At 43.0% G+C, this 15,096-nt stretch overlaps 1 protein-coding gene across 1 annotated transcript in view; it reads left to right on the plus strand.

The window, feature by feature from the left end:
- The window catches only part of SORBS3 (sorbin and SH3 domain containing 3), a 157,541-nt gene that overhangs the window by 57,195 nt on the left and 85,250 nt on the right, over positions 1 to 15,096 (plus strand). The window contains exons 6-8 of the mRNA XM_033947608.1: positions 263 to 362; positions 2,945 to 3,020; positions 9,414 to 9,467. Coding sequence (XP_033803499.1) covers positions 263 to 362; positions 2,945 to 3,020; positions 9,414 to 9,467 — 230 coding nt within the window. The remainder of the gene's footprint in view (positions 1 to 262; positions 363 to 2,944; positions 3,021 to 9,413; positions 9,468 to 15,096) is intronic.

Raw genomic sequence — 15,096 nt, forward strand, 5'->3', positions numbered from 1 at the left:
GGGATCCCACGAGTACTAAGGTCTCGGAGGCCTTTTATACCACATTCTATGGAAGGCAACATAACAAGTACAATCCAGCAGTCATTCTTTGTGTGCACTCAAGTGTCTGTGAAGCTGTACATAAGCATCTCTATTGTTCTTGCCTGTTCAAGGCACACATTCATTTTGACTGTTTAGGGCACGAGCTGGAGCAGGATAAGAAATTAGAATGATTCATTCTGGTCGACAAGGAAGCTGATTGATATCTGACATTCTTATTTAGAGCCTCAGGGAGAGGGACTCCAGCTGCCAAGTGCTGTGGAAGTGCAGTGGCTAAACTGTCCATCAAGCATGTCTGCTTTGTTGGGGAAGGACATGGAGGGGTGAGTGTGGATCCAGACTTAGGGGAGTAAGATAAGAGCAGTTCTCAATGCCTGCAAGTGTCTTCATTCTGCCAACCTTCACTTGATAACACACGAGGCTCTGTAGTACACAAACCCACCTTTTGAAGGGATAGAACAGGGGTAGGCAATTCTGGTCCTCGAGAGCCGGAGCCAGGTCAGGTTTTCAGGATATCCACAATGAATATGTATGAATGAGATGGATTTGCATGCACTGCCTCCTTGAGATGCAAATTTATCTCATGCATATTTATTGTGGACATCCTGAAAACCTGACCTGACTCCGGCTCTCGAGGACTGGAATTGCCTACCACTGGGATAGAAAATTGAGTGAAAAGAAGAAGAAGAAAAAAAAGACAGGTGAGAAATAATAAGAAAGAGGAAGAAATAAGATAAAGATTTAAGGGCCCATTTTACATAAAACATTGAGATTGGAATTCAGATGTCCAGATTGAAATGTGCTCAATTCCAGCAGTATTTTACAAAAGGCTCTGCTGAACACTGAGCCTTTTGTAAAGCACTGGTAAGGACATGCAGGAGCACTGGTGTATTTGCAGCACGGACAATAAGAACAGCCATTTTACAAACATCCACGTGGAAAAAAATGACCATCGCAGTGTCAGTACTTCCACGTGGAAGCAGCAATTTGCAATTTCTACGTGTTCGTGGCATGACTTTCATGTGCAGTTGTCCCACTGACTTTACAAACCTAGATGTGTAAGTGCTGCCAATTACGTGGTGAGGGTGCAATTTTTATGTTTCTTTATTTTGCAGGCAGAAATAAACAATGAAGGATTAAGGGCAATGACTCCCTTAGGTCTCATTTTACAAAGCAGCGCTACCGATTAGCATGCGCGGGATGCGAAGAAGCATATGAAAATTGAATGGGCTTCTTCGCATTCAGAATGACACTAATCAGTAACGCCAGTTTGTAAAAGGAGCCCTTCATTGGCTACCCCTGGAAGCAAGAGTTCTGTTTAAATTTTCTTGTCTCCGTTTCAAATCAATCTTTGGTTTGGCCCCTTTATACCTGGCTTCCCACTTTAATTTGGACTATGCTATTAGGCCCACACTTAGAATTCACATGTTTACCCATCCAACAATAAAGGCCTGCCGATATAAAAGATTCCTGGACAGAACTCTAGCCTTCCAAGCAGGTAAACTGAACGATTGGCTGGGTAACATTATTATGCACTCCTCATCCTATTTTAGTTTTAGAAAATTAGTAAAAATGAAACTATTTACATTACATTACATTAGTGACTTCTATTCCGCCTGTACCTTGTGGTTCTAAGCGGATTACATTGGAAGATAACTGGACATTTCCAAGAGGTTACATTACATTGGAAGATAGCTGGACATTTCCATGAATTTACATTACATTGGAAGATAGCTGGACATTTCCAGGAAGTTACATTACATTGGAAGATAGCTGGACATTTCCAGGAAGTTACATTACATTGGAAGATAGTTGGACATTTCCAGGAATTTACATTACATTGGAAGGTTTCAAGATTCATAGTGAGGTTTCAGGTTATATTTTGTGACATAGAGGAGAAGATTCAAACGTGATGAGTTTCAAGTTAGGTTTGGTTAACTGAATATGTTTTTTGAATAGTAGTGTTTTTATTTCTTTTCGGAATGATTTAGTCTGTTGTTGCGGTCAGTAGGTTGGATATGGAGGGGTCAAGTTTCGCTGCTTTCGTCGCTAGGAGGCTGTCATACAGTTTTTTGCGTTGAGTACCTTTGAGTGGTGGGTAGGAGATTTGTTACCTAATGATTTATGGTTCATTATCTCTCCTATTCTGCATACATGTATCCGATGATTTAACATTGTGACTACTTCGCTGATTGTCCAGCTCTTCTTATTGTAAACTGCCTCGAACTACCATGGCTTTGGCGGTGTATAAGAATAAAATTATTATTATTATTAATCCTTTGTGTAAATTTCTGGTCTTAACAAGCACTTTCAAAAAAATCTGTGTGGGCTTTTAAAAGAGATTCTTTTTCCCATAAACATGTATTCTCTTTTAAAAATGGAGAATACATGGGTACATTTTTGTCCTGCCCTCTTAAATCTTGCTGAGATCTCCACATGTAAATAACGGCTTTTAGAAATCACCATTTACATGTATAAATGCTACCATTCACATGTGGAGATGCTTCTAAAATAAACCCAAAAATGTGTTTAAAAGAGATATTGGGAGAAAGAAAAATAAGTTAATAGGGACAGGGTATAACAGACCAGCAAAGTTTACATCAATACAAAACTTTAGGAGGAAAGAAAGAGCAAACAAGAAAGAAAAGAAAGAAATAACGAAAACCATACCACATCCATCTGGTTCATAACTTAATATAAAACTTTGTGGTTTGGAGAGACAGAGAAAAGAGGGAGAATCGGCATAGAAAGGACAGGAGCATTGAGGGAAAGTTGGTCACTAGAGCGGAACTTGGTCTCCAAGAACAAGTTCAGATTTGCTTTGGAGGGGATACTCAGAATTAGTAGCTATGGAGATGTTGATAAATAATCAAATACTGTGTTTTGTTTTGTTGCTGTGCTTCAGAAGGAGCAGGGGACTGAGCCAGACAGAGGTTGACCCAACACCCAACGCAATGGAGCCTGGCAACCGAACCAAGAAGGTACAGGATTCCTACCTAAGAGGGGTGGGGGTGGGAAGGCAAATCATGTCATAGGGAAGGGAGCAGGGAGTTCTCGCTGGGAATTTTCTTCATTGGGGTGCATGGAAGTAAGGAAGAATGGGAAGGGAATTCTCCTCACCCAAAAAAAGTGGGAAGATCCTCAGGGCCCCAGAGTCTGCACATTTTTGTATCCTGTCATCATACCACAGAATCTACTTGACCTCCTTTCCTTGCAACTCAGCATTCTTTAAGAACTTAAGAACGACTTTCTTAGGCCAGATCAAAGACTCATCAAGCCCAGTGTCCCATTTCTAACAGTGGCCAATCCAGATCATAAAATATCTGGCACAATCACAAGATGTTGATAGATTCTATGCTGGTTAGCTCCCGGGAAAAGCAGTGGTTTTCCCTACGTCTCGCCATGTTAATAAGTTCATGGACTTTTCCTCCAGGAACTTGTTCAAATCTTTTCAAATCCAGCTACACTAACTGTTTTTACCACATCCTCTGGCAAAAAATGTAGTTTAATTATTCATTAAGTGAAGCATATTTCCTCTGATTAGTGTTTCAAAAAGTACAAAGACTAGGGTACACCCCATGTAGCTACCATAGTACATTTAAAACAAAAGAACTGATTTGCGTTTGCTCATTCCGCTCCACTGATGATTTTAAAGACCTTTGTATTATGTTGTGTTATTTGTGGACTTGTATCCTGCTAAATCCTCCAAGTGGAGCTCGAGGTAGTTTACAGCAAATAATCAACGGGGTTACAACAGGTAGACAAAGTGGGTGGGTTACAACAATGTGTCGGATTACAACAAATAGTCAAAGCAAAATGATCATTGAAATAGCTGGGCCTTCCTCGTTGCCGGGTGCTGAAACTTAGCTTGCATGGGTGGTTAGGAAGTAGGCTCACTCCAGCAGGCTCTAACGCGTTTCGCCATTGGCTTCCTCAGAGAGCCTTCAAAAGCTGGAACAGAATGAAACTTCTTCCTTCCTCGTCACCCAAAATGACATCACTTCCTTCTCTGAGGAAGCCAATGGCGAAACGCGTTAGAGCCTGCTGGAGTGAGCCTACTTCCTAACCACCCATGCAAGCTAAGTTTCAACACATTATTAGAAATACGTTTTGCTCATATTATATATATATTTTTGACACCAGTTAAGTTTTTTTGCACAAGTTTTTCACGGATTTCTTTCTTCCAATGGAGAAGATGCAATGATAGAGCATTGAAACACTTATAGGGGTACATCCCCAGTTAGTGTTTTTCATCACCTTTGTTCAAGGTTCTGAGCACCTCTCTGGTTGAAAGTTTTCTCTTCTATACATAAGGAGTTCTCCTTTATTTTTGTTTATGTATTTGTTATAAGACACTGCGTGGCCTTGAGCCTAACTACCTTGCTGATCACTTTAAGTTTGTTAGCGGAAAGTGTCTCACTCTTGATTCCAGATTATTTGCTTTCCCTTCCGTAAAAGTTCCAAGCGAACAGACAGCAAGTTTGGCTGAAAAACTACATAAACGAACCCAATCTGACATACAGTGCATTCCGAAAATCGATCAAAACCGCCCTTTTCGCCAAATTCATTGACTAAAACTGTCCCCTCCCTCACTAGTACTTCCCCCCTGTAAACACCTTTTTCTTGCTCTTAAGAAGCTCCTTTCATGTATTCAGGTAATCTCTACCCATAGAACTCCAAGTAATATGTAAGTACTAAATATCCAGGTACTCATAATCCATAGAACTCCAACTAGTACGTAAGTTTCCCAGTTAGATTATTGTATAGTACTTGACTTATTGTATTGTATTGTATTTAGACTCATTGTAATGTATTGTATTGTACTGTATTGTAAGTAGACTTATTGTATTGTATTGTATTAAGACCTTTTGTTATTCGCTGAATGTCCAGCCTTCTTACAATGTAAACCGCCTAGAAGTCGCCTGACTATGGCGGTATAGAAAAATAAAGTTATTATTATTATAAACGATTTTTCAAGTTTGGGTGATTTGATACTAAGTTCTAACTCCTATCAAACTTTTAGAAAATTGTTAAAAACTTATCTATTTGATACATTCCTTGAATAACTGGGATTGTAATTCACTGTGAATGTACAACATTATATCATTGTTGACTGCACTGAGCTATGAGATAGTTGCTGTATATAAGTGAATTGTTATGTTAAGACTTCTTTGGGATTCCTAAGTTGGATCACACATGGTCTTTTTTTTAAGACCTAGGACTCTGTGATTTTATTGTTGCTCTTACTTGCGTTCGACATCTCTCTTGCCTCTTGCTTTGCAATGTTAAGTCTCTTATCATGATACCTGGTTATCAGTGACGCAGTGAGGGAGGTTGGCACCAGGGATAGTGGCACCTGCATCGCTGTACTATGCGCCCCCCAATCTTTCTCACCGCTTAAGTATCTGCCCCCCACTCTTTCCCAATACTTAAGTGCCCTCACCTCCACTGGCACAAGCAGCATCTTCCACTCACTTAGGGTTACCAGATGTCCGGATTTCCACAGACTAGGGCGCTAGTGCGGGACTGGAGGGCAGGATTAGAGCATTTACAGGGAAGAGATAGGCGGAACTGGGTGGGCCTGGGGGCAGGTCTAGGGGTCCGAATTTTCCGATTTGAAAATCTGGCAACCCTACTCTCACCTTATAGGTCACACATTCTCCACCCAATTTCCCACCCACCCTGCATTCTCTCTCCCTCCATGTTTCCTCCTTCCCTGACTCCCATCCCTACCCCCAACCATCCTCTCACATTCACTGCCCCCTCATGGCCATTCTACTACTGCTTATCACTATCATACAAATGCATTTTATAAACTCTGTACTTGTATACAAATCCTTCTCCAATCCCAGCCCCGGGAGATACCTCTACTCCAGAGAGCTGGATCGAGGACATATGCTAGATGTAATTTACTTGGATTTCAGCAAAGCCTTTGATACAGGAGGCTGTTGAACAAACTTGAAGGGCTGAAGTTAGGACCCAAAGTGGTGAACTGGGTCAGAAACTGGCTGTCGGACAGACGCCAGAGGGTGGTGGTTAATGGAAGTCGCTCGAAGGAAGGAAAGGTGACTAGTGGAGTCCCTCAGGGTTCGGTGCTGGGGCCAATCCTGTTCAATATGTATGTGAGTGACATTGCTGAAGGGTTAGAAGGAAAAGTGTGCCTTTTTGCAGATGATACCAAGATTTGTAACAGAGTAGACACCGAAGAGGGAGTGGAAAATATGAAAAAGGATCTGCAAAAGTTAGAGGAATGGTCTAATGCCTGGCAACTAAAATTCAATGCAAAGAAATGCAGAGTAATGCCTTTGGGGATTAATAATAGGAAGGAACCGTATATGCTGGGAGGAGAGAAGCTGATATGCATGGATGGGGAGAGGGACCTTGGGGTTATAGTGTCCGAAGATCTAAAGGCGAAAAAACAGTGTGACAAGGCAGTGGCTGCTGCCAGAAGGATGCTGGGCTGTATAAAGAGAGGTGTAGTCAGTAGAAGGAAGAAGGTGTTGATGCCCCTGTACAGGTCATTGGTAAGGCCCCACTTGGAGTATTGTGTTGAGTTTTGGAGACCGTATCTGGTGAAAGACGTAAGAAGACTTGAGGCGGTCCAGAGGAGGGCGACGAAAATGATAGGAGGCTTGCGCCAGAAGACGTATGAGGAGAGACTGGAAGCCCTGAATATGTATACCCTAGAGGAAAGGAGAGACAGGGGAGATATGATTCAACCGTTCAAATACTTGAAGGGTATTAACGTAGAACAAAATCTTTTCCAGAGAAAGGAAAATGGTAAAACCAGAGGACGTAATTTGAGGTTGAGGGGTGGTAGATTCAGGGGCAATGTTAGGAAATTCTACTTTACGGAGAGGGTAGTGGATGCCTGGAATGCGCTCCCGAGAGAGGTGGTGGAGAGTAAAACTGTGACTGAGTTCAAAGAAGCGTGGGATGAACACAGAAGATTTAGAATCAGAAAATAATATTAAATATTGAACTAGGCCAGTACTGGGCAGACTTGCACGGTCTGTGTCTGTGTATGGCCGTTTGGTGGAAGATGGGCTGGGGAGGGCTTCAATGGCTGGGAGGGTGTAGAGATTTCGGCAGTTGGAACCCAAGCACAGTACCGGGTAAAGCTTTGGCTTCTTGCCCAGAAATAGCTAAGAAGAAAAAAAAATTAAAAAAAAAAAAAAAAAAAAAATTAAATTGAATCAGGTTGGGCAGACTGGATGGACCATTCGGGTCTTTATCTGTCGTCATCTACTATGTTACTATGTTACTATGTTACTCAGTTTACCTGCCTAGTAGGAGAGCATATTTATAAAAGCCTATTTCTGTGTATAAAATACAGTTATACCCAGGAAAATTCCTAGTAGATTTTCCCCTTCTGGACATTTTCAGAAGTTAATACGCTCTCTGGTTAGAACAAAATGAGCAAAAAAATGACTATTATAAAAATAAGTGGAGGAAAGGCAGGAGAGGAGAGATATGATAGAGACGTTTAAATACTTATGTGGTGTAATGCACATGAGTCGAGTTTCTTTCGTTTGAAAGGAAGCTCTGAAATGAAAGGGCATAGGATGAAGTTAAGAGGTGATAGGCTCTGGAGGAATCTAAGGAAATACTTTTATTATAGAAAGGGTAGTAGATGCATGGAACAGTGTTTTGGAAGAGGTGGTGGAGACAGAGACTGTGACTGAGTTCAAGAAAGCGTGGGACATGCACGTGGAATCTCTTAGAGAGAGGAAGAGATAACGGTTACTGCGGATGGGCAGACTGGATGGGCCAGTGGTGGAGACAGAGACTGTGTCTGAGTTCAAGAAAGCGTGGGACACGCACGTGGGATCTCTTAGAGAGAGGAGGGGTAACGGTTACTGCGGATGGGCAGACTGGATGGGCCAGTGGTGGAGACAGAGACTGTGTCAGAGTTCAAGAAAGTGTGGGACACACAGGTGGGATCTCTTAGAGAGAGAAAGAGATAATGGTTGCTACGGATGGGCAGACTGGATGGGCCATTTGGCCTTTATCTGCCATCATGTTTCTATGTTTCTATAAGTGAATCATAAAATCCATAGCAACAATAGTGGGAAGGGAAAAGGGGAGAGGGGTGTCAACCCAGTCCTCATGACATACCTGTCTAATTGGAGTTTCAGGATATTCACAATGAACTATGTTGTGCATGAGACAGATTTGCAGTCAATTTTATGCTTGAAAGCCTGACAAGCTGAGAGTGAGGACCAGTATATTGGAGTGATCAGAAGGTGGCAGTGTAAATGTATTGTTTGTGGTATTTGGCACTCTTTTGTCAATTCCAAAATTTCTCATCATTTTAATGCTTATGTCCCTGGATTATTCCCTTTTAGTTTGATCATAAGGACTTTGATGCAGTAGTCTGATCCTGCAAAGAGCTGTCCCATGAAAGTGTCACTTTTATTTGCTTTGTGGTTAAGGTAATTTTAAGGTGGTTAAGGTAATTTTACTTCGATGTATTTTAAACAACCTTTCCCTCCCCAACTTCCCTTTTGTTCCATGTACGTCAATGTGAATTCGTCTAGTATTTTTAATATTTGATAAAATATTGCTTTTATTTACCTATTTTAATTGTTTTCTACGATCTTTTTATATTGTTTAGACACTTGTTTTGATAGACGGTATATAAAAAATAAAGAAACTTGAAACTTTTCATGCCTTTTTGCCAGTTGATTCTTGCCTTTAATGTGGCTTGTTTCTCCAGCATGCATGCTTCATATTTTCTGCACTGAATAATAAATAGGACCCCTTTATGCTGAATGTCTTCCCCATGTAGGTAGTTGTGGTCCAAGCTGGCAATGTGTTCCTTTCACCAGAGAACAATGAATACAGGCAAGCAATTACCCCCCCTCCCCACCCCCCAGGAAAACAGGATTATAAAGCAGTTATTCAATTCCAAGAGGGAGATTGGGAGCCAGCCCTGAATTTTTGATCACCCCATCCAGGTGAATTATGGTACTTAAAATCAGCAACTACAAATATCACATTGCTTTGGGATGTAAACTCAATACAGAGCTAGCCAAAAAAAAAGTCTTCCTGGAAATGGATACTACAGCTTTAATAAAGCAGAGCTGCCAAGTTACCCAGTTCCAGGATGGAGATTTTGGAATAGTTCTGGATTTCTGACTACCCCATTCTGGGGCGTTATGGGACCGATTCCAGTGGGCAGAATCGGGTGCTACAGATTCCACACTACTTTGGGATATAAGCTTAAAACCAGTTACCGGGCAAAAAGGTCAACTACAGTTCTGATAGTTTTAGTTGTAATAGGATAAAACCTGGACTGGATCAGCCTAGTTTGAAGTCTGGAGCTAGTTGTCTTAAGTAAAGTGCTGATTTCTGACCCTCTTCACTTTCAGCTTACAAAGCCCCTACTGGATGACCACCTGGACTTCTCTGCTCAGCCCACTGAGGTAAGAACCAACAGGGGCTTCAAATAATCTGTCAAAGAGTCCAGGAGTTGGGAGCTCTGGTACCTAAGAGAGAATCCACGGAACTCGCTTGCTGAGGCCCTGCTTAAGTCTAGGGTTTGGTGAAATCCAAAAAGAGGACAGGTGTCTAATAGATGAACTTTTCTGTCTCCTAGCTGCTCTTCCCTTCAGCAAATATATTTTGAGTGTCATAAGCCTTTCCTTGTAGGGTTTGTATCATGGCAGTGGTGTAGCAAGGGTAGGAGGTGCCCCCTCCCCCTGCTCCTTCCGCGCCAACACCCCTGTGCTCTCCTCTCCGCCCTCCGCTCCTTCCACACCCGAACGCCAAACACGCATCATCCCCGCTCCTCTCCGCCCCCACTCCTTCGGCGCCCCTACGTCACACACGCCTCATTCTTTCCCACTCCCGTACCTCTTAATCTTCACCAGCACAAGCAGCTTCTCCGCCTCCTGCTTGCGCTGTCTTTCCCTCTGGAAATGTGTGGCACAGTGGTTAGAGCTACAGCTTTAGCACCCTGAGGTTGTGGGTTCAAATCTCATGCTGTCCCTTGTGACCCTGGGCAAGACACTTAATCCCCCCATTGCCCCAGGTACATTAGATAGTGTGAGCCTGCCAGGACAGAGAGGAAAAATGCTTGAGTACCTGAATGTAAACCACTAATACTATAAGTGGTATATAAGTACTACAAATACATTTAAAAAAAACAACTTCCTGGTCCCACAACCTGGAAGTGATTTCAAAGGAAGGCAGGCCTGCATGAGCAACAGGCTAGAGTATTTGCTCACGCTGGCGAATATTTTAAAGAGGTGCAGGGAAGGGAGGGCATGAGCGTGGCATGGGGGGGGCAGAGAGGTGCCGGCTCCCCCCCCCCCAAGATGGTTCCCGGGGCAGGCCGCTCCCCCCGCCCCTCCCTTACCACGCCACAGTATCACAGTCCCTGTATTGTTTTGGTAGCTCCTTTCAGAAGCTGTAAAAGGGTAATGTTAACTCTGCAGCTATAACCTACCACTCTTATTACGTTAGAGCAGTAGATCCTGTAGTGTCATAGTTTTAAAATGTGTGTTTTTTACCCTATTTTTATTATTATTTGTAAATCGCATATGTACAGAGGTGGGCAATTCTGGTCCTCGAGAGCCAGAGCCAGGTCAGATTTTCAGGATATCCACAATGAATATGTATGAGATGGATCTGCATGCACTGCCTCCTTGAGATGCAAATCTATCTCATGCATATTTATTGTGGATATCCTGAAAACCTGACCTGGCTCCGGCTCTCGAGGACTGGAATTGCCTACCCCTGGACTATGATATTGCAATCATATCAAATTTTTAAATAAACTTGAATCAGGACACTAAGAGCTGGTAGGTGTTACCAAAATTTTGACAGACAGCACCCCCTGTGCTTTTCTTAACATGGGTGTGGCGGGTTGGAGAGAGTTGAGAGCCAGGAACTCAAATATTTAATGTTATGTTATATCCTGCCAAATCCTTGAAAATCGGTGTTCTAGGCAGGTCACAAGAAGCATATCGCTACATAGAATCATAAATGTTTGAGGCTTGTGTAGATGAGGATAGAGCTTGCAGGAATGTTGCAGGGGCAAGGGCAGAACTTGGATGGGACAGGAATGGAGATAGATTCCAGGGGACAGGAACAAATTTGTCCCCATGTCATTCTCTAGGACAAATGTGTCCCCATGTCATTCTCTATTGTGGAGTCAAAGTCCTCTCCTGCTGGGTGGGTGAGCCAGGCCCACCCTGTGGCTATGCCCCTTGTTCAGCTGTGAATTGTACTGTTCAGTGTGAACATTACCTGCAATAGAGAGGAAATCTTTAACATAAGCACTAACATTTAAGCTCCCGTTAACTATGTAAATTTTATTTATTAGAATTTATTTACCATCTTTCTGAGCCAATCAGGGCCTTAGGCCCCTCCCTATGCATTACATGATGCACTGGGGAGGGAAAGACCTACCATTTTGAACTGGTGGGCCTACGGGCGAGATGAACTGAGTTTCCCTCCCACCCCAACTTCTCTAAAAACTTTACCAGGAAGGGGGTTCAGAGGGTGGGGGTGGGTTTCAGGGGACCTCCGGTGGCAGGAAGGAGTGGGCAACCCTCCTGCCTTTTTTGGGGTGTGGAAAGGGGGAGGGTGGGGGATGTTTGGGGGGCGCCTGGCGTAGGGGTGGGCCTTTGGTTTCAGGAGGGAGTGGGCAACCCTCCTACCAATATTCTTTCGTGAGTGGGGGGAGGGAGGTCGGCACGGCAGGAGGAAGTGGGCATTCCTCCTGTCAATTTCTTTTGGGGGGTTGGCATGGGGGGAGGAAGTGGGCATTCCTCCTGCTGTTTTCACTGGCATGGGGGGGTGCAGTTCGTGGTGCTGGTTCATTGGGGAGAGCCGTCATCGGTGGGGGTTGCTTTTTTCTTTTCTTTTTTTAATGGGACAGATATTGTGCGCGTGTAACATGCACAGCATCTGTGCCCATTAAAAAAAAAAAAAAAAAAAAAGGTATCCTGCCCAAAACAGTTGAGTGGCAGGAGACTGGTTTTGGGACTTTCCCTGCTTCTCAGCTGTTCGGGCTTCCCCTGCTGGCTCTGCGCATGTATGAGAGTCACTCTCACAGCAATCATCGGATAGCAGAGTTGGGGATTATGACAAACATTTGCGGGAGTCATTTTTAGTGCATCAATAGCTCTTTCTGAATTGGCCAGAAAATCGGATTGGTGCAGACCCACAAGGTCTTACCGATTCTCTTAGTGCATCTAGGTCTCTGTTTTTTCTACATGGCCCTGCCTTATTGCTCCAGCTGATATGCAAATGAGCCCTTGTACTAAGTATCTGCACATGGCCCCACATCCCTCACTGGCCCTTCCTGTTATCTCTTTCTTTTTTGACAGTTTCAAGTTCTTGTCCTTGCAACTGATTTACGGCTAATTGCTTTTTGCATTCTAAATGCACCAAAGCTCATTATACAAATTTTTAATCCATATATGGCCATTCAGTTGAGGATGGGCTGGGATGGTTTGGAGTGGGCTTTGACGGAGACACTGGTGGATGGCGCCTACGCACAGTACCGGGCAGAGTTCTGGGTTTCTGGCCCAGAAATATCTAAAAAAAAAAAAAAGAATAATTTAAATCTTTAAATTGTAAAGAGTGTATGTTTGGGTAGACTGGATGGACCATTCAGGACTTTATCTGCCATCATTTACTATTCTCAAGTCCACTTTCACTTAACCACTTCTGGGAAGTCTTCTCTTGATATTTTACCAACTGCCTCTGCAACATTGTTAATAAAGATATTGAAAAGATCCCATTCTAGAACTGGACCCTGGAGAACCTAATTGGTCACTGCACCTTCACCATACTGCACTCCGTTTACCACCACTCACTGTATCCCGCCCTTAAGCTCATTCATCACCCAATATACAACTCTCTCCAGCTTGTTTATCAGTCTTCTCCATGAAATAACATCAAACGCCTTATACAAGTTTAACTAAGCGAAGTCTCCTGCATTTCCCATTCCACTGCTTTTGCCACCTCATTAAAGAGCTCAGCCAGGTTTGCCTGGTGTGATCTTCCCCTTGTGAAATCATGTCATCTGCTTGTTTTAAAGTGCTTCTCTGTCTTTTTCTGAACTATTATTTTGTCCACTTCTGAAGTTAGATCATGAATCTTTAGTTGCATGACTCCTCCTTTGTGTCTCCACTAATGCAGCTCATCCAGTTCTCTGAATTGTGTCTGTCTTCAAGGACAGGTTGAACAGAGCTTTAAGGGGCACAGTCAGCTCTCTTAGTATCCTGGGTATACAATCAGGCTTTATTCACTTTGATTTGTATTTTAATACCTCTTTTGGGATTATTAAATGCAAACCTCTTACCTCATAAAATCAAACACATATAATTAAGCTTCCGACCCTACGAGTTTATTGTTTTGGATGTTTGGGGTTTATTTTTGAGGCAGTTTGGGGCTCCTTTTACTAAGCTGCGAGAGCGGTTTTAGCGCGCGCTAAAAACGCTATCGCAGCTTAGTAAAAGGAGCCCTTGGTGTTTCTCCAAGGTCAGAAAGAGGGGTTTATCAGCGTATTCACTCTATGAAAAACTGTTCTTTGGCTTTAGGTGGATTTCATTCAATAACTCAAAACACAATTTCACAGTACCAGCCCCTCTTCTCCCAGCGTCAGAAAAAGCATCAGCTCCCCTTCTCCCAGACCCAGAAATAGTACACTTCTCTCTCCATATTCGCGGTTTCAGCATTCGTGGTTTCGATTATTCGCGGTTTATAGCTTGCTGGCTCCTCCCCCAAAATTGCATCAGCTGATTCCAAGCATTTACAGAGAAACTCGCTGATTCCCGGCACTTTCTTCACCTTGTTTTGAGTCTCCTTCAGAAACAGACCAGGCCTCCCAGCATGTTATTCGTGGTTTCACCATATTCACGATGGTTTTTAATAGAAAACAGCAAATAACATATAAAAAAGTTATTTGCAGTTTTTCAGTATTTGCGGTTTTGTTAATCCCCTATCACAGCGAATACGGAGGGAGAAGTGTATCAGCCCTCCCCCCCCCCTTTCCTAGCCTCTAAAATTATATCAGCCTCCTTCTCCATGATCTAGTCCCCTGGTGCAAGCTCCCCTTATCTGGCACAGAGACAGGGTTGCCAACTGGATTCAAATTCACCCAATAGGATTGATCTAGTCCTGGTTTATCCCTTTCCAGGGACTTGTAGCTTTGGTTTCCCCATTGCACTCACTAAGAAAAGCCAAGATTTCTTTTGTTCATCTGTATGAAAACAATAAAAAATATATTTAAAATAAAAAAGAACATAGATGCCTTATAATATCATAAGATCCCCACTATCCCCTATCAGGGGTTTATCAGGGTTTTCTTAACTATCTTTCATGCCCCCAGAAACTCTACAATAGATTGAACGATTCAGCACACAGCTGTACGCTTTATCTACAGACTAAGGAAAACCGACCATGTCACGCCTTACTATAAGCAACCGCACTGGCTCCCCATCAAGGCCTACTTACTGTTCAAAATGGGCCGCTTCATGTATAAGGCGCACTACGGCCTCCTACCAAAATACATGATGGAAGTATTTGAATTTACCTCTCCATCTCACTTTTTGCATTCCAGCTCCATTTTCTCCTGCTCCTCCCTGCAAGGAAGGCCTAAAAGGTCTTACATCACCAAACTGTTATCCTAAGCCGGGAACTACTCCCCATCATAGGGACCTCTTCATCATACATGCATTGTAGGCGAAGCTTTAATACCTGTTCAATAAGTTTCTAGCTTATTGCTAGGTGCTCTTTCCGCGCCTCACTCTCGTTCATCTCCCCTCCCCCGCAGATGACTGTAAATGCTCCTTGCACAGATACATATAATATTTATTATGTCCTACCCCACCTTGCTACCTGTACTTGGGAATCCCTATCTACAACTTTAACTGTAACGCAAGCTGCTTGCGTACTCAAGTTTCTTATTAATTATTGTGACTGTCTCCAAGGATGTTTGTATTTGTACCCTTACTGCCTGTGTACGGTCTTTAGCTAATTTTTGTTAACTGCATCATGCATCGAGGTATACAAATAAAATTTTATGTTATGTTCTGG

The sequence above is a fragment of the Geotrypetes seraphini genome, chromosome 6, assembly GCF_902459505.1.
Source record: "Geotrypetes seraphini chromosome 6, aGeoSer1.1, whole genome shotgun sequence".
NCBI classification, from domain to species: Eukaryota; Metazoa; Chordata; class Amphibia; order Gymnophiona; family Dermophiidae; genus Geotrypetes; species Geotrypetes seraphini.